At 36.7% G+C, this 23,442-nt stretch overlaps 2 protein-coding genes across 6 annotated transcripts in view; both read right to left on the bottom strand.

The window, feature by feature from the left end:
- Window positions 1-2,701, bottom strand: part of abca7 (ATP-binding cassette, sub-family A (ABC1), member 7) — a 76,604-nt gene extending 73,903 nt beyond the window's left edge. For both annotated transcript variants that reach the window (XM_009305796.4, XM_001920827.9), the window contains exon 1: window positions 2,598-2,701. The gene's annotated coding sequence lies outside the window, so the exon portion shown is untranslated. The remainder of the gene's footprint in view (window positions 1-2,597) is intronic.
- Window positions 2,702-4,182: 1,481 nt separating this feature from the next.
- On the bottom strand, window positions 4,183-22,207 carry si:ch73-40i7.5. Of its 4 annotated transcripts, XM_068224265.1 has the most exons (12): window positions 21,968-22,207; window positions 18,566-19,735; window positions 15,632-15,662; window positions 15,399-15,544; window positions 13,919-14,005; window positions 13,671-13,847; window positions 10,556-10,735; window positions 10,259-10,471; window positions 10,051-10,170; window positions 7,818-7,958; window positions 6,440-6,518; window positions 4,183-4,704 (listed from the first exon to the last, which is right to left on the bottom strand). In XM_068224265.1, the coding sequence occupies exons 2-12, from the start codon at window positions 19,625-19,627 to the stop codon at window positions 4,577-4,579; spliced, it is 2,364 nt and encodes a 787-aa protein (XP_068080366.1). In that variant the 5' UTR covers window positions 19,628-19,735; window positions 21,968-22,207; the 3' UTR covers window positions 4,183-4,576. The 4 variants fall into 4 exon arrangements, with proteins under 4 accessions (XP_068080366.1, XP_073772371.1, XP_073772372.1 ...); XM_073916270.1 differs by lacking the exon at window positions 6,440-6,518 and having other exon boundaries at window positions 15,632-15,712; window positions 18,522-19,735; XM_073916271.1 differs by lacking the exon at window positions 6,440-6,518 and having other exon boundaries at window positions 15,632-15,712; window positions 18,532-19,735.
- Between the last annotated feature and the right edge of the window lie 1,235 nt (window positions 22,208-23,442).

Here is a 23,442-nt window from a genome sequence, read left to right as displayed (position 1 = left end):
TTGCACTGTTATCTGCAAGACTCTTTTGACCACAGTATTACTTTCTATTGATGAATTAATCTTTTCTCCCCTTTTTAGATTTCTGATCAAGTTATGTCAGACTTATTAATGTAGTGAATCATCTGATTTTCATTGAGCAGGTGTGATATTCATTAATATTAATTATTCAATCTCTTATTTTCACTAAGGTGCCACTGTTTGGGGTTGAATGATAGTTTGTTCATCATTGACCTTTAGACTGCATTTTGTTCACAGGGCTGCGAAAAAATAAAAAAAAAAGAGCAGAGCTGCTTCAAAATAATGAATAAAACGAGTGAGGCTATGGTCAAATAAATAAATAAATAAATAAATGAAAAAAGTTCGACTGCTGAGAGTGCAAGCAGCTAGTGACACCAGCCCTTGCGGCCTAAAAGAAAACAGACCAGCCCTTCGGGAATTCTCCCAGTCCTCCCGATTAGCCAATCCGGGCCTGCCACCAGGTATAGTGACATTTTACACTTGTAATTTGGAAGAAGTAAAGTGTGAAAACAAACAACTAACAGCAAATCATGTTTCTCAGGCTCTTTTTACACTAATACCTTTTACTTTTAAAACGCTAAAGTTTTGCTACGCTTACGCCATCTGTCCACACTACGGCGGAGTTTTCAAGTGCCGAAAACTGAGCTTTTTGGAAACGCTGAAGAAGCAGTTTTCATTTTAAACTGCTGCTGCTCCGTGTTAGCGTGGATGGGGGAAAACAGAGACATCTGAAAACAGAAAATCTGATTGGGGCTTTTTCCTCAATATCAAGTTTGAGTATTTGATTGATTATCTAATGAGAACAGGTTCATACTGAGTTGATCATTAGAATTAAATATCAAATACATTTGAGCATTTGATTTCTCATTTCAGTAGCTGTTTTGAGAGTTTGATTTATTATTTGATCTTTTTAAGCAGTTGCATTTTCATTTTCTTAAGAAAAAAAACTTCCATAGTCAAACTCTAATTACCAGACTTATAAATCTAAATAACATTTGCATTTTTAAAAAAGAGAGAAACATTTAACATTTTATGCAATTCTGATTTCCTAATGTACACTACCGGGCAAAAGTTTGGGGTCAGTTTTTTTTTTTTTTTTTAGGTTTTTTTTTTAAAGAAAAAAATATTCTGTTCATCAAGGCGGCATATATTAAATGTAAAAAGATTGTGAAACTCATTCATTCATTCATTCATTTACTTTTCAGCTTAGTCCCTTTATTAATCTGGGGTCGCCACAGCGGAATGAACCACTAACTTATCCAGCATATGTTTTACACAGTGGATGCCCTTCCAGCTGCAACCAATCACTGGAAAACATCCATACACACTCATCGCCTACAAACAATTTAGCTAACCGAATTCACCTATAACACATGCTTTTGGACTTGTGGGGGAAACCGGAGCACCCGGAGGAAAGCCACGCAAGCACAGGGAGAACATGCAGACTCCACGCAGAAATACCAACTGACCCAGCCGGGGCTTGAACCAGCGTCCTTCTTGCTGTGAGGCAATTGTGGTACCCACTGCGCCGCTGTGCTGCCTTAAATTGTTCAATCTCTGTTAAAATTTTAAATAACTGCTATGTTATTGAATGTAGTTTCAAATGAAAGTAGTGCTCCAGTCATTATTGCTTTAATACTATTACCATTAAAAACATTAATATTATAATTAATGATAATAATTAATACTAGAGTGATTTCTGAAGAATCATGTGACTCAGTGAAGATCATGTAAAGACTGGTGTAATGGCGCTGAAAAATTGTCCTTAAAATCACTGGAATAAATTATTAAATTAAATTATAAACTACATTTGAACAGTTATTCTATAGTGCAATAATATTTCACAATTTTACAACTTAATAAACGCAGCCTTGGTGAGCAGGAGAAGCTTATTTCAAAACATTTAAAAATCCTACTGACCCCAAACTTTGACCACTTGTGTATGTTATCAAATGTTGCAGCTGTGTTATATGTTATCGGATAGAAAACAGCAAGACATTTAAAATTTTTGTGAACTGCCACCCAAAAATCAATGAATGAATAAGTGGAAAGTTGAAAGACATGATGTCTTCAGCTTTGACTGTCTCTTCTTGTTATTGCAATCCTCATTAGACTAATTGGCTTAACAGAGTCAGGAGGAATAAATCTCCAGCAAAATGGGCGAAGAAAAATACAGCACAAGCTTGTGTAAGACAAATATATAAGTAACAAAAATAGCCTACATTGTGATTAATTAAACACTCATTAAGTTGCCTAAATAACTCACATGTGTTTATTGACAAACAAACCTGACAAACGCTCATTACAGGTTATTATATTTAATAACAAGGCTACATTTAGTTCAGTACACACTAAATATTTATGTTTTAGAGCGTTTTCCCCACCAGTACACTATATTACAGTATATTCCAAGTGTATTGTATATAATAAAATGTCATTAATATGTAATGAACCATTCACTGCAGGTCATACATAACATGTCGAATGACACACACACAGCTACGGGAGGCTACTGTAACTCAAACGTTCGCGTTTAATGTCTTTAAACAGCACAGTAATTAGACATTGAATTCGGTTACCTTTCGTTTCAACCAAAACTTCCTTTGGCTCATGGAAACAGCCGGTCTGCAGTCTTTCCGTCCGCGATACCGGTGTTACAAGATCACTTTGAGGAAACGCCAGCATAGGCGGGACTTCCATTCAAAACATTAAGACCACATTGAGCTGGAAACCAATCGAGAGCGTCACGCTGGTGACATGCAGCCAATCATTTCATTTGTTTTCATGTAGCGCCCGCCCATTTAGCCTTTACATAAAACCTGCGCAATTTCCGGACCTGTACCGTGAGGCTTTCTGGAAATGTGATCATACTCGTGAATTTGTGTATCATATTATAATGTACAGAGCTCAGCATATATTAATACACCCCTCACAAATCTATCTTTTAAATTAATATTTGTAATAGAAAGATACAATATTATTTGTGCATGTACATTAGATGAGTCAGCACTGAAGCCAAATCTGTAGCTTATCTAACAAAATAACTTATGATAACTGTCTAAAAACTAGTACAGCCAAATTTATGATATAGAAAAAATTTAAATACAATTTTTAAAAAGATGAAATATCAAGAGAAGCAAAGAAATGGAAAAATTTAGTTGAAATTTTGTAGGTTGTAATTTGTTTTGCAATATTTTGCTTTAATTTAATTGTATTATCTTCCAATTTCTAAACATGTTTGGTGACTAAAATAATATTTTCTTAAATATATCTGTTTAATAAATCTGTTTTGTTTAAACGCACCAAAAATACGTTGCCTATATTCACTGAGAAATTTATAAAAATATTAATTCTTATAATGGGCTGTACTCAGTTATGCTAAGCACTGTACATTAAAAAACATTATACAATAAAATATTAAAAGAACACAAGGAGATGTAAATTAATAATTGAATATGTATTATTTGAAAATATATTAATTTAAATATAACATTATATATTCAAATAAAATATTATTGAAGTCATTAGGAGATCAACACATTTTGGAGGGTTATCTGAAAAGTCTCCTGTATTCAGCATTATGTAATAAATTAATACAGATTCGGAAAAACATTAATGTTTGTAAATAATGACAATTTTTATTGTTGAAAAAATGAAAAGCAAAGATAGAAGCATATAGGGCTGGGCAAAGATTAATCACACCAAAAATAAAAGCTTGTTTTAAAATAATATATTTGTGTGTATATTATATATTCATTCATTAATTAATTAATTTTCTTGTTGGCTTAGTCCATTATTAATCCGGGGTCGCCACAGCGGAATGAACCGCCAACTTATCCAGCAAGTTTTTACGCAGCGGATGCCCTTCCAGCCGCAACCCATCTCTGGGAGTATATTATATATTTATTATGTAAATGTGATAAAAACACTACACTAGTTGCATATTTAAATGTACATATAATTTGTGTGTGTGTGTGTGTGTGTGTGTGTGTGTGTGTGTATATATTTTTGGGTCATTTTCAAAAACCCATAATAGGGGCTTTTCAAGTCCCCACGGATATCCTGCTTATAATTTCAAGAAAAACAAGATAAAAATACCTCTTAGCATAGTGTTTAAACTTGTACCAACATCCTTAAACTAATAAGCACACAAGTCAAGAGAAATGTCTTTATGTATCTTTAATATACATCTCATACAGCAGTTATTAAAATATACCTCTATCATGTCTGTAGCTAAAAACAAACCCTGGCATGATCAGGGTCCGTTCATTTTCCAGGCACGAAGTCTTTAGCTCGATAAAGAGCATGTAAACGCTTCAAACAGGATGAAATACAAATATCTATTGCAGAAGTGCTGGGAGACTCATTTTGGCTAGACTCTAATGCATAGTCATTCAAACACAAGGCTTGTTTTAGGCACCTTGGGTCAGCAGCAAAGCAAAAACAATACACATACAAACCAGCAGTTAAATATAGAGCTTTAAAATGGAGGTCCATGATAACTATACCATTTTACACTGTTCCAATTGTATTAATCTGCTTAAATATATGTACTTTTCTACATTTTCTGGCAGTGTTTTTTTTTGCATGTGAGAACCTGAGAGGAACTGCCTACTAAAGGAACACAGGCTGATCCAGGCCAGTCAGGAGACGATAGGTTGATGTTGGCATAGTCTTCAGATGAATCTGTTAAAAAATTGTGATTTTAAAAATGCATGAAATTACAAACATAGCAAACAGGTTTATTTTATTGTTAATGATTCATTCATGAACCATAATAAAATTCAGAAACTCCTACTTAATGTTAGATTTTGCTGTATTTGGCTTAACCGTTCTTGAGTGGCTGTTGTTTTGCTAGTACCCATTGAGATTGTAAAAGGGTCATTTAGTTCACACCTATCAGTTTGTGGGGGTTAAGGCAAAGGTCATCCCATCATATCATAGTTTAATCAACGTAAATGCAACTGAACTAAAATGTACATGATCTTTCAATAATTAAAAAAAATCTAACCTGTAGCATTAAAATAAAAGGCATTCTGTTATAAAAGTGCTTACAATATTTTAAAGCGGCTGGAAGGGCATTCGCTGGGTAAAACAAATGCTGGATAAGTTGGCGGTTCATTCCGTTGTGGCGACCCCTGATTAATAAAGAGACTAAGGGTATGAACATTATGTAAAAATGGCTTGCCGTATTTTTTTGAAAATACAATGCTTAATAAGTGTGAAGGTGATGCATGCAAAAATGGCTTGCCATATCAATAAAAAATATGGAGTTCAAGTCAAAAATGGCTTGCCATATCAATAAAAATATGAAGTTCAAGTCAAAAATGGCTTTCCATATCAGTAAAAATATGGAGTTTATGTCAAAAATGGCTTGCCATATCAGTAAAAAAATATGGAGTTTAAGTCAAAAATGGCTTGCCATATCAGTAAAAAAATATGGAGTTTAAGTCAAAAATGGCTTGCCATATCAGTAAAAAAAATATGGAGTTTAAGTCAAAAATGGCTTGCCATATCAGTAAAAAATATGGAGTTTAAGTCAAAATGGCTTGCCATATCAGTAAAAAAATATGGAGTTTAAGTCAAAATGGCTTGCCATATCAGTAAAAATATGGAGTTTATGTCAAAAATGGCTTGCCATATCAGTAAAAAAATATGGAGTTTAAGTCAAAAATGGCTTGCCATATCAGTAAAAAAATATGGAGTTTAAGTCAAAAATGGCTTGCCATATCAGTAAAAAAATATGGAGTTTAAGTCAAAAATGGCTTGCCATATCAGTAAAAATATGGAGTTTAAGTCAAAAATGGCTTGCCATATCAGTAAAAAAATATGGAGTTTAAGTTAAAAATGGCTTGCCATATCAGTAAAAAATATGGAGTTTAAGTCAAACATGGCTTGCCATATCAGTAAAAATATGGAGTTTAAGTCAAAAATGGCTTGCCATATCAGTAAAAAAATATGGAGTTTAAGTTAAAAATGGCTTGCCATATCAGTAAAAAAATATGGAGTTTAAGTCAAACATGGCTTGCCATATCAGTAAAAATATGGAGTTTAAGTCAAAAATGGCTTGCCATATCAGTAAAAATATGGAGTTTAAGTCAAAAATGGCTTGCCATATCAGTAAAAAAATATGGAGTTTAAGTCAAAAATGGCTTGCCATATCAGTAAAAAATATGGAGTTTAAGTCAAAAATGGTTTGCCATATCAGTAAAAAAATATGGAGTTTAAGTCAAAAATGGCTTGCCATATTTTGAGAAAAATAATGCTTAGTTCTGATAAACCTTAAAGATATAGCAACAAAATCTACCGCATCTAAATACAGCTTTTGGCCAAATTTGGGGCTTGTATAATTTTTTTATATGCTCGGATTATAAAAATTTAATATTTAACATTTTTTATTAAAAAAAACAATAAGTCTTACTGGCATGAGGAGATATAGCAACAATCTTGAATGAAGGCGGCACATTTTGACCACATTTGGGCCTTGTGGCATGAACGGCCTAGGAGGAGATACGTTTGTTTTCAAGGACAGAGTAGTATAACAGTATGTTGGCTTTCTCAAGCCAACATAATGATGTCTTCAACCAGACTGAGGAGAACTCAGCATTCAGACTATTCTTTAACTAGTACAAAATCTAATCTCTATTTCTCACACTTGATTTTGTAGAGTTGCTAGTGAACTTTAAATGCAACAAAAAGTACGTAGTTTTCTCATTAGAACCACACTACCTGACAAAATTCTTGTCGTCAGTTGTACGAGCAAGAAATAATTGCCTGACTTCTAGTTAATCATTTGGAAAAGTGGCAGAAGGTAGATTTTTCAGATGAATCATCTGTTGAACTGCATCCCAATCATCACTAATACTGCAGAAGACCTACTGGAACCAGCATGGACGCAAGATTCACACAGAAATCAGTCAAGTTTGGTGAAGGAAAAATCATGGTTTGGGGTTACATTCAGTATAGGGGCGTGTTAGAGATCTGTTGAGTGGATGGAAACATCAACAGCCTGAGGTATCAAGACATTTGTGCTGCCTATTACATTACAAACCACAGGAAATTCTTCGGCAGGGTAGCGCTCCTTCTCATACTACAGCCTCCACATCACTGTTCCTGAAAGCAAAAAAGGTCAAGGTGCTCCAGGATTGGCCAGCTCAGTCACCAGACATGAACATTATTGAGTATGTCTGGAGTAAGATGAAGGAGGAGGCATTAAACATGAATCCAAAGAATCTTGATGAATTCTGGGAGTCCTGCAAGAACACTTTCTTTGCTATTCCAGATGATGAGAAGAGTCATTGCAGAGATGTGTGGATGCAGTCATTCAAGCTCATGATGGTGTCATACACAATATTAACTATTTTTCCACTGCAGCAGGACTTTATATTCTGTACTGGACATTATTTTTGTTAATTAACAAGTCTTTTGTCTAAGCAAAGTCAGACCTTACTGTCCTAATTGAATAGTTAAAAATCAAAGCATGATCATATTTTATTTTGGTAAAATAAGCGTAATCTAGAGGTCTTTCATATAAGCCACTTCTGATACCAAATGATCAACTAGAAGTCAAATTATTATTTGTTGTTCCTAAAACTTAGATAGGCAGGAAGTGTAGACCTAATGTGAATTATACATAGTGTTGCAACATTTTACTCAGAACAATGGCTAAAAAACGTTAAGTTTGATGATTGTATTCCTATTGTTAAGTGTGTATGATCTTATCCAATCAGATCCAGTAAATCAATCCTTTCTAATGTAGTTCAAAGTGTAAAGAATTTTCTAAAATGAAACGCACATACCTCTCCCACAGCATTGGACAGGATGTTGATGATCTTCTCGTGAGGTGTAGCTACCACACTCTGTCCATTGATCTCAATGATACGATGACCAACTCGAATACCACCCCGCTCAGCTATTCCACCCCGCATTAGACTGCAAATCTAATCAAAAGAACAGAAAGTTCACAAAAAGAGTGTTAGATACTAAATACAGTCAACGTAAGGGCTTTTTCCGTGTTCATCAACATATTAAACCACCAGGTATAAAGACATATCACACTTGTAATTTGAAAGAAGTTTCAAGAGTTCGCCCTAAGCTGATGATTTGATTATTGAGCATGTTTGTAATGCTGTCCTGGGAGAGAGCCTCGAGCTCGTGAGATCCTCGAGCCCGGGGCTCCACCCCCATTGCAAGGCGAGAGGGGAGTCCGAGTTCAGGTAGGTCTCGAGAACTCCCCTGCTTGATAATGGTGGAAGTAGATTATGAATGCTATGGAGTGTCTATGCTGTCAATTTAGATTTGTCAATTCACTTGTGTTACATGTTTTTGGTCTGTGGGAGGAAACCGGAGAGCCCAGGAAAAACCCACGCAAACACTGGGAGAACATGCAAACTCCACTCAGAAATGCCGAATTGGCCAGGTAGTGTCTGAGCCAGTGACATTCGTGCTGTGAGGCAATGATGCAAACCATTAGGCCTCCGTGCTGCCCTGACAAGGACATGGGAGGAGTAGGGGTGGAAGGAGGGATTCTTCATGACGAAGATGGCTAAGGTAAGATACTCTTATAGTGATTAAGGAATCGTCTGATTGGTGAATCAGTGTTAGCTAATGAGGACCAGGTGCTAACAATCATAAGCGTGTGCTCCTCTCGAAATTAGTTTATAAAAAAACTTCACAAAGGGTGAAAATACACAACCAACAGCCAATCATGTCTCTCAGGCTCTGTTTACACTACTACCTTTTAGTTTTAAAACGCATAAGCATTGCTACGGTGATGCCATCTGTCCATACCTATGCCGGAGTTTTCGAGCACTAAAAACTGAGCTTTTTGGAAACGCTGAAGAGGCCGTTTTCATTTTAAACTGCTGCTGATCCGTGTTACTGTGGATGGGGGAAAACGGAGACATCTGAAAACTGAGGAGTGGCTGCAGACAGTCGGATTGGGGCTTTTTCCTCAATATTAAGTAGCCTAAACAAAGTTCAGTCTTGCATCCATCCGTGGTTCCTTAAATTAATATATTAACTTAGATATCATATATTAACTTATTAACATATATTATCTTATACATGTCTAATCCCAAGATGTCCTTCAAAAATAGTGCAAGGGTTTAACCCCGGCATCCAGGCCAAATTTGCCCAATGGCTTCTGTCCATCAAGGCCTCCTAACTATATATAATAATTAGCCTCATCTCTCTATCTCCACTCCACTAATCAGCTGGCATGTGGTCTGGTGCAATACGGCCGCCGTCACGTTATCCAGGTGGATGCTGCACACTGGTGGTGGATGAGGAGATTCCCCAAAAATGTGTAAAGCACTTTGAGTGTCTAGAAAAGTGCTATACAAATGTTATAAATGTCATATATATATATATATATATATATATATACGCAGCGCCACTGATTCGATCCAAGACCAACGACGAGATGATCCCAAGTTTACATAATCCTGGACCAGGCCGTATCCAGAGCAGCTGCTGTGGTGGTCATGGAGGAGTGGAGAGCATGAGACTGATTCCCTTTGATGCTCCAGGGACAGAGGAGTCTTCGCTGAGGTCCAGCGTTCTCCAGCTTCTCCAGCGCCTAGACTGCAGCTCTGCACAAGAAGTTTGGCCATAGGAGAAATGGTCTTGCCCAACTGAGCCTGGTTTCTCTCGAGGTTTTTTAATTCTTCACTTTCGCCAATTGGTGAGGTTTTTTCCTCGCCGCTGTCGCCACTGGCTTGCATGGTTCAGGATCTGTAGAGCTGCGCATCGATGGATTTGCTCTTCAGTGTTTGGACTCTCAGTAGTGATTATTAACCACAATGAACTGAGCTAAACTGAACTGAACTTAAACACTGAAAGCTGGACTGACATTGTTTCAATTGACTATAATCGTCTATGTGAAGCTGCTTTGACGCAATCTACATTGTAAAAGCGCTATACAAATAAAGGTGAATTGAATGTAAGGATTTTTACTATTATTATTATTATTATTAAAATTGAAAAGCCCTATGCAATCTATACTATAAATTACTGAAAATTGTTGCTTACAATGCCGTCCTCCACACTGAAGCCAAGTTGATATTTGGGATCAGGGCGCTTAATGATCGCCATGGTGACGGGTGGACAGTGAACAATGCTGAGCTTAATCATAGACAAGTTCTTTAAATCCTGGAAAAAAAAATGAAAAATCAAATGATTAGATCAAAGTTTCAGAGTAATATTGAATCTGAACTGCTATGGGGTTTCCTGGTCTTACTCGTATAATACTTTGACAGGTGGCGATAGGGAGGCCCACCAGACTAGTTCCATTAACAGACATAATGCGATCCCCGATGCTGAGCTCGCCAGAGCGTTCAGCAGGACCGCCGTGAAGCAGGTTGGCAACCACCACAGTTGGTAAAATAGAGCCCCAACCAGACTCCACGATTGCAAGACCTAATATCTCTCCAGCCTTTTTGGTAATACACACCTGAAAACATTAAGAGTGAAATGGGTTTTACATGCCATCCAGCCAAAATAAAGTACAAATCCAAAGAAGGGAGGACATCCTTACCTCTCTGATGTTTTCAGAGCGAGAAAAGTGAACCAGGTCTCCGTTGTAAAGTTCCTGAGTGCCGAGGTAATCGCTGTATTCTCCTGGCTTCAGATCACAAGCTTTAATTCCATTAGTGTACAGAAACTGCTGATATGCAACACCAAACGCCTGACCAATGGCCTGTGCGATGATCTGAGCCTAAGTAGACACGAATGAGAAAACAGCAGTTTGTTTTGGAAATGTAGCCCTATATCCATCTGCATTATCAGCAGTTTAATCACAAGTGGTCAGACAAAAAGCATTACCGTAATGGCTAGTATGCCCTTTAATAAATACTAGATTCTATTTGGCGGATGTACTAGAACATGTTTTACTTCTTGTTAGCTGAAAAACACATTCTTTTTTCACAAAATGTAAATTACAAAATTATATATATATATTTTTTTTTAATTTTGTAATTTATTACTGTGGTTTACCTACAATTAAAGGGGTCCCAGATATTATGCTTCATTATAGATTCTTGATTCCATTTAGCAGGTGTAAAAGTACTGTTGTTCTTTTCCTTCGGAAAATATTGTTAGGCCCCCTCCACATTTAATGATATATTCTCTCATACAAGTTTGCAGTAAGGATGACAAAAAAACAGTATGCTTATTGCTATATCTAGATGTGTTTATGCCCAAATAATAGCCTAATGTAAAATATAAAAGATACACCCCCCACTCTCTTCTAACTTAAACTCCTCACAATTACTGCACTGTTTAACATTTGCACACTTAAAATTTGCACATATTTATTGCACTACATTGCACTGATTTACTTATTTGAACTGTACATACCCACTGCACATGGACATGTGTAATTATGTACACACCCACTGCACATATACATTTGTTATCATGTTTATTTATATACACACTTCTGATTATTAATAGCAACCTGCACATATATTCATTCATTGTAAATCTCTGTTCATAGCTAATGCAACCTGTATATAATGTTGATAGTACAACCATCTGTAAATATCACAATAGTTTTTCTATAACTGCACTTTATAACTTATACCTGTATCCTGCACTAGCTACTATTGCACTGCTGGTTAGACCTAAACTGCATTTCGTTGCCTTGTACTTGTACATGTGTAATGACAATAAAGTTGAATCTAATCTAATAAAAAAAAAAAAAGCAAAACATCAATAAGCCATTTGTACCTGAAAAACGTAAGCCTTTGGCCTTTAAATTGGCCCTATTTGAAATTCAATAACAAACATATCAGTATTCACACCGGTTTATAAGGGACAAAATAATATAATAGGCTATTATAATTGTAATAGGCTATAACCATTCAATATCTTTATGTTATTTGTTTAACTTTATCTATCAGTGTGAGGATTGCTGCTGGTAGTGAGTAATAATTTGGTCGATATGGAAAGTCGTCTGCAAATGTCTTATTAATTTGGACAGCCTCATGCATTTGTTAGCAAGAATTTTAGCGCAGGTAATGCTCTGTAGCTGGGTCAGGGACTCTTTGCTTTGAGAAACTGGAATAAAGCCAAAGTTCAGGTAACTATATTGGTATTTCCTGAATTTTGTGTTTGCAGTATTACTAGCAAGACCCAAAATGTTTGGAGCTTCCGCACCTGATTCCAGTATGCGTGGGTAATTACTATTAGCTGCTGAAGGCGAATCAGTGAGACTGTTTTTTTGTGGAGGACAAATTACAAATTTGTACATGATGTTTTTGGTCAGCCAGGGGATAAAATAAACTAAGGCAATATGATCACTCTCCTTATGGTCCACTGCTAAAAATTAAAAATAAATATGACGTGACCCCCCCACAGAGCTCGCTGAGGCCCCCTTGTGGGCCTGCATAGATATATACATTAGATGTCGCCTACCCTGTTATTGTCTATTGGAAGGAATGCGTCAATAGAGCCGCCATTTTACTACAGGGTAGCGCTCCATTGAAATGAATGCGGGACCAAGGTACAGTGGAAGACTGTGGCCATCCAAAGCCAGAGATATACACATATATCTATGATCGGGAGTTTTCCTGGATGTTAGTATGCAATTTTTTTTTTATTATGAAAATTATAATTTTACATCACTTTTCTTGATGGATCAGTGATCGCACGGGCATTCCTGACAAAAAGCTTGTGTTTGTGTGTATGGAACTGTACCATCCACCCTCACTGTTAAATTTGATCTAATCCGTGTCCTGAAACACAGCTCCTCTACCGCTTTCACTTCTCATACTGACGGAGGGAGCGACTCGTTTGTGAATGAATCTCCGTTATGAACGACTCGTTCACTAGTCGATGATAATACAAGTTTCTGGCAGCGCAGCATCTCGTTGTCATATTTCTATTGCATTGTTTGCTGATTTTATTCAACAAAACTAGCATAAGCCGAGTATTTAGTGCGAGTTGGAGCTACTTTGACTTATAGTGAATGCAGTAAATGACTGCATTATCATCAATAACGCTACTGTTTAGCACAAAAGTTCAGAACATACAAAAACGTAAAAAACTTAATCTTACCTATGAAATGTTCTGCCTTTGTGCTTTGTTTTCTTTGTTTGCTCGGTACTACACCCGTAGACAGCGCTAAAGTCCCGCATCTTCTCGTAATAACACTGTCTTGTCTAGTGCGGTTGAATGACATTTGTCCTGGGAGCACTGAACCAATGTGGCGACGCTATTGACGCATGCTCAGGGTCCCTATGCGATATCTAGTGTATATATCTACCGCTGTAGTAGAACACGTTTTAATGCTTGTAAGTTTAAAAATGCATTATTTTTTTTAACAAATATAACATTATTACAATACCAAATAGATCAATTACTTCAGGATTAAATTTAAAAAAAATGTGTGGTTAAACACGCATCACACAGTATGATTTTGAATCACAGACAACTCCAAATATTTAGCATGCCAAATAGCTCATGGGTGTCAGCGACTCAATGGTGACTCTCCCAGATCGCGATTTTGATGATTCACACTGTGATTGTTACTCACAAAAAATGCAGAAATTATAACAACATGATCCTTATTTCACAGCGAAGCAAGTCTTAATGCAGGTGGACATAACACACAAATAAATTCAATGTCAGTGAATAAATAAATCACTCACGTCCTCTGAAGAAAAGACGTGGCAGATCATCCAGCACTTTTTCGGTGGCGCCGCAGAGCTATCTGTTGAGTCTGCTGATTTACGACCGGCCGGCTTCCTGCGGGCCATCAAAACTAAAATGTTCCCAATGTCGGCGATGTAGGAAATCATCTGCAGAGAATGGTCCATCATGGCCTCCTGAAAGCATGAGAGAAATCAGACACACACCAAGGCAGACACAATCTACAGAAGACGGACTGTCATCAAACCTGTGTGTCAGTACTCAGCACTTTGATTCTTTGTGTGGAGATGAACAGATCCACCTCTGTCATGGGCTGAGACTCTCCTTCAGGGGCCTGTATGTTACACAAATGAGCATACAATACACAAAATAAGTTACGATTAGCAGGTGCTTCAGTTATGATAATACTGTAAATACTACAAGATACAGTAATATTACATGATAATAGTGGTAGTGGCCGCCAGTGTAAAAGGCTTGACCACAATAAAATAATGCTGGTTCCTTAATGGTCCAAGGATACTTATATTCATCAGGGGTCGACACAACAGAATGAACCACCAACTTATCCAACATGTTTTACACAGTGAATACCCTTCAAGCTGCAACTCAGTACTGGGAAATATCCATACACTCATTTCACACTCATACACTACAGCCAATTCACCTATACCGCATGTCTTTGAACTGTGGGAGAAAACCAGAGCACCCGCAGGAAACCCACGCCAACACGGCGAGAACATGCAAACTCAACAGAGAAATACCGACTGGCTCAGACGGGACTCGAACCAGTAAGCTTCTTGTTGTGAGGCAAAAGTGCTAACCACTGAGCGATCATGTCATCATTGCATCATTTTGCAGCAATTTTTTATTATTCCTGAGAAATTGCCAGCCATCAATGCAATTTATTTGAAGAAATTTAAACATTTGCTAAAAGAACACTTGCGCAAAAAAAATAATACATAACAGACATTTGCATAAACATTAAATTATGAATAGAATTATTAATTTCAACTTAAATTTCAAAAGTGAGCCAGACTAGGCATATACAAATAATCATTTTTTGTTTGTTCTGACATTATTTATACTTTAGCAAAGTATATATATATACACACACACACACACACACACACACACACACATATGTGTGTATATATATATACATACATACACAGTTAAAGTCAGAATTATTAGCCATCCTTTTAATTATTATTATTATTATTTTTTTTATATTTCCCCCAAAAAATTTTAACAGCAGGGAAATTTTCACAGTATGTTTGATAATATTTTTTCTTATGGAGAAAGTCTTATTTGTTTTATTTCGGCTAGAAAAAAAGCAGTTATTATTTTTTTAAAAACCATTTTAAGGTCAGTATTATTAGCCCACTTTAAGCTATATTTACAAAACACGGACAAAACAAACCATCATTATACAAGAACTTGCCTAATTACCCTAACCTGCCTACTTAACCTATTCAGCCTTTTAATGTCACTTTAAGCTGTGTAGAAGTGTCTTGAAAATATCTAGTCAAATATTATTTGCTGTCATCATGGCAAATATAAAATAAATCCGTTATCAGAGATGAGTTATTAAAACTATTATGTCTTGAAATGTGTTGAAAAAAATCTTCTCTCTGTCACAGAAATTGGGGAAAAATAAACAGGCGGGCTAATAATTTAGGGGGGGCTAATAATTCTGACTTCAACTGTTTATTTGCTTATTCCTCAACCTTAATGCGATCGACAGCTTCCTGTGCCTGGGCCATCCGGGCATTGGTGGAAGGATTTTTCTCAGACTGTAATTGTGTAGATCCAAGATATTTAGCTCCAAAGATCACACCATCCAGGAGGTCTTCAGGGTCACATGGTCCGGGCACTTAAAACAAAATGATGTTATTTATCATCTATATCACAAGAGCTTTGAAAATACAATTTGTAAATGCTTTTATGTTGCACTTCATACCATTTTTATATGGCGGCTGAGTCTCGGCATCCTGTTGAGAGACAGAAAAAAGTGAGTGAGATTACTCAGATGGCTCCACTGCTGTATTCCACTCACCTCAGATGACAAGAACACAATCAAAATAAAAATCTTACATTTGATCAAGTCTTACATTGTATTTAGTTTCATACCAGGGTATATGCACAGCTAGTGTTTCTTCCCATACTGATAAATGGTTAATGAGACTTTTTAAAATTTGATACCTTTTACTGCATCGATATTCATTCATTCATTCATTTTCTTTTCGGCTCAGTCCCTTTATTAATTAGGGGTCGCCACAGCGGAATGAACCACCATCTTATCCAGAACGTTTTTTTACGCAGCGGATGCCCTCCCAGCTGCAACCCATCTTTGGGAAACATCCACAGACACACTCATACACTACGGACAATTTAGCCTACCCAATTCACCTGTACCGCATGTCTTTAGACTGTGGGGGAAACCGGAGCACCCAGGGGGAAACCCACGGGCTCGCAAGAAGAACATGGCATCGATTTTGTAACGTAACTAAAATATAATCATTTAAATAGACTTCAGCATTCATTCAGAATGCCATATTTCTGTTTGAAAACTGCATTAAAACTGATATTTAAACTCACAATTAAATCCACAAATGCAGCCTTTTTAATTACAAGAAGTATAAAAAGCACAGAATGATCAATTAATGGGTCATAATCATCTTTTTTAAAAGGGTACCTATTATGCCCCTTTCTACAAGATGTAAAACGAGTCTCTGATGTCCATAGAGTGTGTATGTGAAGTTTCCGCTCAAAATACCACACAAATAATGTTTTATAACTCTTTAAAACTGCCTCTTGCAGGATTTGATCCAAATTATGTTGTTTTGGTGACTTTTGCTTTAAATTCAAGAGATGTTTTCAAAAGAGGGCGGAGCTACAAATGCCAATTAGCATAGTGGCAGTTTCAAAACAGGATTGAATTTATCTCTGAGAAACGGAAAATGTCAAAATATGGAAGTCTATGGAGACAACAGTGTTCATTTGTGCATCCTAAAGGGCTGATCACAGCGAACACACTTTTTACGTTGAGAGAGGCATCTTTTGAATGGTTAACTAACGGCCGCGAGTGTTTTGCGCGCTGCTTATGCGCCTCATGTATAAACCACTTGCTGTGCCTCGTGCTATTGCCATTCCGCAAAAAAAAAGTCAACTGTGAGCGGAAAAAATTAGTAACGTCAGTGCCGTCTTTTTCAGTCCCCGATCAAATGAAAGCAGAGGCGGAGTTTCCGTTGAGGTGACAGCAGTGTTTGTGTTGACAAGACGACTACAGAGACTTTTGAAGATAGAGGAGAACCTAGTGGTTGCTATTTTGAGTAATCCAGAGCTGTATGACTTTACAAATTCTAAATATAACAATATTATTTAAATATTACTATTATAACAGCATCAACTGCAACACTGGCGCACAATATGCAGCTGATTCAGTCATTTTTCAGCCACACTTCTTGCTTTTTTTTTCCCTTGTTAACTTATTTTTGGAACATAAAAGCGAGTTCAGCATGATCGGCCCCTTAAACTCCACATTTATAATCCTCTTAGCTGCTGACATTATCTTCAGCAGGTGAAAACACTAATGGCACATGGCTGCTTCTCACTCAGGGCTGTTCATGCCAATGAGGGAGAGATGGTCACCAGTGGGCGGTAAGGGTGTCACGATCCTCCAAATCCTCGATTCGATTACATTTTCGATTCTAAAGACACGATTCGATTCGATTATGAATAATTCATTAATTAATGACCAATTAATTATTTGTAGCCTACCGTTTAAACTACCTGACCTGCATGGTCTTTGTTTTACCCATAAACAAATCATACAGTAAATGAATAAAGGCAAGTTACACACATAATTACCACCTATCAATCACTTTTTCTGCAGGACTCGTGAATAGGCAGTGATCTGTGTCGTTATAATGGCGTCGGTAAAAAAAAAGGAACCAGCCAACAGTATCTGAGGTGTTCGCTAAAATGACTAAGTACAAGTGAGTGAAAGATTGAAGCAGTCATCTGACTGCCTGGACCTGCTGTCTCGAGCGCAAGGCTGTTTGTGCGTCTGTGTGGTCACGTGATGTGCAATTTCAGAGGTAGTTAGGAAGGAGGGCTGCTCAGAAATGCCACACGCCACTGTGGATGTCAAATCGTTGTCGTTCTAAAATGCCATTTAAAAACAAAGACAGTGTAAACAGGGCCTGAGTGTGTACTTTTCGCGAGCGGATTTGCAACGGGGGCGGGCGGAGGATCGCGATGCCGGTGTTGTCTATCGGACGAACCGTACGTAAGATGTACATAGCAGAGCTTGCGAAACTGTGTTTTTTTTTGTCGGGAAATTCAAAATGCTTAAACACCGGCGACTTCATTGAAAGAGGAGAAGGTTTAAGTTCTCTCGACGGGTCTCCTGCTTCTGCAGTTTAACAAGCACTTCAACAAGCCTGTTTTTTTCCCGCTTGGCAAGCCAAGCTGACGTGACATGGGGGCGTGGCAGCATCGACGATTCTATTTTTTGATTCGATAATCGAAATTGAGCATAAATTTCGATCGATTTCGATTTGACACCCCTAGTGAGCGGGGCTTTCCCTCTCTGATGACACATTCAAAGGGAGAATGTCAACCAAAGTGTTTCTGCAGACTGGTTTTATCAAGTGTGATTATAAATAAATATAATGAATAAGTTTTTTACCATTAGAGGCTGGATATATTGACACACTCTTTCAAAACAACGGCGATTAAACCCCTTATAAAAGTGATTTTTGCATAATAGGTCCTCTTTAAATGATTAAAACGGACTTCAACATAAAAAGGCCATACAAAATGCTTTAATTCAAGCAAATATTCACAAGGACAAACTCCTTTATAATTAAATAGAGGACCCAAATCTCACCAGATCATTGTTTGGGGAGACCGACTGATTCGCGGACAGGCCTTCAGACTGCATCCACTGATCGTCCTCGGCAACTCCTGAGACCAAAAACTCATCCTGCAAGTGTTTGTGCCAAGCATCCTGACTTTGAGACATGGAGATGACTTCATCTGCATCACTGCTCTGCCTTCTGAGACTGGACTGATGTTCAGGGGTCACCAGGCGTGTGTGAACAAACTCTGGAGCAGTTCTGAGCTCCTCTGGCTCTGGCTCCTCCAGCAGCTGCAACAGATCTTTCTGATATTCGTGTGAAAAGAGCAGAGCTTCAGGGGCATCCCTGTCTGAATGAGCACATGCTGACTGCGCACTCAACTCAAGCTCTTGCGAGGAAGAAGCAGTGGACTCCGCTGTTGTATGCAGAGTTTCATGATCAAGTGTGAAAGCGGCAGCATTATCAAATGATGTTGATGGCTTAAAAAGATGGAGTTGAGTTAGAAGACTCTGAATGTGCGAGTGGTCAATGTCGTTTTCTTTCTCTCTGATTTTCCCTATCTTCATCTCTGGATTTAAACATGATCTATCTCTGTCTCCTGCATAACTCTTGTGCGTTTCTTGTGGTGCATCCTGACTTTGACAAACACTAATTTCAGGCCTGATCTCACACATTTCCTGAACTAAAAGATCTTCAGTTTTGTCAGGAGCTTCGCTTAAGTGCTGAGCTCCATGATCGAATTCTGCGGACAATACGTCTTCATTTAACTCTGTGTTAAAGGATTCGTGTGCCTCAAAGTCTCCCACTGAACAGATTTCGAGTTCTGCAACTGAGCCAGCATCACTGGAAGAGTCGGATCTCCAGTCTAGTGGTGGCGGCTCAATCAGGTTATAAGAATCCAGATCTTCCAATTCAGGGCTCTGCAGATTTTCACGATGATTTGTGAATTCAGGAACATTAGTTGAGTAGCCACAAACATTAGGAGTCAAATGAGCATCATGGACTGAAGCTTCAGCTTGAGAGTTTGAAGCAGCAGGTTGTGAACTCTGCTCCAACTCCAAACCTTCACTGTAGAGAAAATCCTCTGCCATTGCTGGTGGTAATTCTTTACCTCATCCAGGGATTCCCCAGATTCCAGTAATTGGGGTCCTTAAAAATCTTTCATCTTAGCAGAAGAGCCTTGGTTTATGCAGTATAACCTAAACAACAAATTATGAAAGTATTAGCAACTTATACATTTAAAACACACCCAAACTAATTGTAATGATCAAAGATTTAATTAAACCTTTTTTTATTTTTTTTTTTAGGCATGGGACAATAACCGTTTTTAAGGTATACCGTGGTCTGGAAAAATCAACCGCCAAAATTTTCTGCTATACCGTTTCTAAGGAATGTTTTTTTATTTACATTTTTTTTTGGACAACACTATCTCCAGCAGAAGAAAATATCCAAAAATTCAGTTTTAAATTGAAAAGAATCTGTGTTTTTGAAACTAATGAGGATAGCAGAAATCGATGATTAATTTAATTAATCAGCCTGATTTGTTTACTGCTCCAAAACAATTTAAATGTTTCTCAAAATAAAATCCATTGTGTTCAAAAAAAAAGGAGAAAAAGTTTTTGTTTTTTTTACCCAGACTTTTAAAAAGAATATATTTTACAGCAGTATTCACAAGACCGATAAATCGTGAAATTTTTATCCAAGGTTATTATACTGTCAGAATCTTATACCAGCCCATGCCTTAATAGCGAAGTCATCAAAATATGACAAAATGCTTACAAAATATGGCTATTGAGGAATTACGGTCCATTTTTTTCTGTATGTGTAGGGGGTTTAGCAAGTTTTATGAAGGTGGGTTTAAGACTTTAAGAATGAAGGAATTAAGTGAAAAACACATCAGTCTGTTCTCTAAATGCAAATGCCAACAGGCCTGTAGCCAGCCTGGTGAAATGGGTATTTCTTTTCTCTCAAAAAGTCAACCTTTCTGCAATTATACGCCCCATGTTTTCTATATAATAATCAAATTAAAACACTGGATTTTAGTGCCATTTTAAGCACTAATTTGAATTAGCTTGTCGAATGGTCATCATAACCATGTTCTCTGACTATTTTAGCCAAAATAGCATTCAAATCAATTTTAATATGGGCCTCCTTTGGTGCTTCACACCTTTTAATTGGCCTTTTTTGTTGTTGTCAAGAATAAGGTCCAAAACTTGGAATAAAAGTTACTAGTATAAAATGTTTTCTTAACGATACAGTAGCGAAAGATGACTTCTCTTACATCAGATTAGCTGGATGCTGGACTAAAGAAAAATATTTGTTAGTGTTGGCTGAAACTAATTAGCTGAAGTCACACCAAAGCGACAGCCAACAGAGAATTCTGCTTGGTCTTAAATAGATGGGTTATTTTACTATGATGATGTCACAGCAGTCAAAACAGGACAAATTAGCTCATTTGTCAGTGAAGAATGAGTCAAAACTATAAGTCTTGTTTGCTAAATATTTATTAGATAAAATCCTGCACTGGAAAACAAGACTTTTTACTAGCAAGATTTAATGCCACAACTTATCGAGGTAAAGTTAGTTTTATATTGGCATATTCGTTCATTTAACGGTCCCTATGTTGTGTACCTATGCCACTTTGAATATTCAGCAAGTATGACTTAACACTGTTTATTTGACTGTGAACAGTGTTGCACTTTGATAGCCATTGGCTGCTAATATGAATGTCCTATTTAGAATTTGCAAATAAAACTTTTCTGAAATTATATTATTAAGGAGAAAGTCCGAACGTGCGAATACAAAACCAACTTTACCTCACTCTACAACTTTACTACATAAACAGAGTCTTTTTGACCTGATTTAAGAGCTCTTTGTTGTAGAAGCCAGGGCAAATCTAAACTTTTTTAGAAACACTGTGCATTCATCTCATTCGATTTCACAGCCCTGAACTGACTTGATCTAAATAAAATTGTTGTTTCATGACCTTGTTTTACATTGATTTAACTTTACACGGTTGTTCTACTAATTTGCCTCTTTGTAACTCTGACTGTAAAAATGAAGGCTGTAAAAATGACTTGACAGTGCTAATACCAAGGTGATATCCATCTGGCCTGTGATACGATAACAGTGACACAGTAAAGTTTACGTTACGTTTAAGTAAAGTAAATCAGAGTGTGGTCAACAAAAATAAAGTTCATAACGTAATGACGTAATCATCAACAGCTGTGTTGACTTGTGAACGTGGACAGCTCAAAGTGCAGGACACCATACAAACATACAAATATTGAGTTTAAAGAGAAATCAAAGTTTTTAAAACTTAACAGATCTCTCTCTCTCTCTCTCTCTCTCCCACACACACACACACACACACACATGAAAGTTATGTCTATGTTAGGTTTAGTGGTATTGAAGATAACGGCTTAACTTACCTTTTATCTATTACCCTATAAATAATCACAAATCAGTAACACGCAAACTCTGTCCATTCGCTTAAATGGCTGGAGCTTGGAGCCGATCACAAAGACGCAGGGCTATAGTAAAACATTCCTAAAAATCAATGGGATTCATTTTGTGAAGTATTAAGAACTTTGAATCGGTTTTCCTTCTGTTATTGTGCGGCTCAACAAAAAAACTTAAACGTATTTGAGGATCCAACACTGCGCATGCGCATTCGAACAAGACATGACTAATCTATCTATCGATTTGTCTTCAAAAAAATCTGTCAAAAAGGTTTTCAGTGTTTTAAATTTTAAATGGTTCTTACTTTCTACTCAGTAAAATTTAAACTTGCTATATATATATATATATATATATATATATATATATATATAGATATATATATATATATATATATATATATATTACATTGTATACTGTATATATACTGTATACTTATGACTAGATTTAAGCAGCATTTGCTGATTTGCTGAGGGTAAATTACACAATAAAACATTTCTATGTGTGATTTCGAAAATGTCATTCTTTTCGTTGATAATTTGCAGTTGAGATTTTTTCCAAAGAATTTCTCAGAACAATAAAATGAGATTTTGGTGTGCCTTTAGCAGTTTTTTGTGCATGAATGTATGTTTAAATGCATTAAATCATTTCGCTAGCGTGTGAGGTAAAATCCAATAATATTTTAAGGAATGCTTATAATTCATATTTCATACATTTTTCAGACCAACCGACTTTTTGACAAATTGTCCTTGCTTGCATTGCATTGATTTCTTCCCCCTGGATGTAATTAGATTACTCTAAAACATTTTATGAGGAGAACCTTGTGATGACAATGCATTTTCTAAGCCAATAATGATTGTTGGTAACAGTCAGATTGTTTACTTAGTCATTCATTCATTTTCTTTTCGGCTTAGTCAGGGGTTGCCACAGCGGAATGAACCACCAGCTTATCCAAATGACTTATTTTTCATTGGCTCAAGTGGATAAATTTATATTTAACTGGATGAGTGAACATTTTATAGGTATTGTTGTTTTGATCGAAGCTTTTTTTTTTTTTTTTATTGGATGAATGAAAGCTTGAGGGGACACTATTAATGATGGTAAAACACATGACTGTTCCCCTGCTACAATAGTCCATGTGTTTTGGTTATGTCCCAGATAATCTTTATTTTGGTCAAATATAAATATTTTTTAATCTCACTCCAACATTTTTTGTAAAGATGTTTGTGCAAATCCCTTAACTGCTGTCTTTGATATTGTATATGAAAATAACAATTTGTCAAAAAAAAATGAAAATAAAAAAATGGACTGAATTGCAATAGTATCTTGCCTTTACTTCTCCTTTAAATTGCTAGACACTTAATTTGAATCAATTGGAAACAATCATTTCCCTCTCCTTTTAAAGAGTGGGGCAATGATGGTTTGAATTTCCTTAGTTTGGAAAAAA

Source organism: Danio rerio, chromosome 11 (assembly GCF_049306965.1).
Source record: "Danio rerio strain Tuebingen ecotype United States chromosome 11, GRCz12tu, whole genome shotgun sequence".
In the NCBI taxonomy this organism is placed as follows: Eukaryota; Metazoa; Chordata; class Actinopteri; order Cypriniformes; family Danionidae; genus Danio; species Danio rerio.
This window is presented reverse-complemented; position numbering and strand designations above follow the sequence as displayed.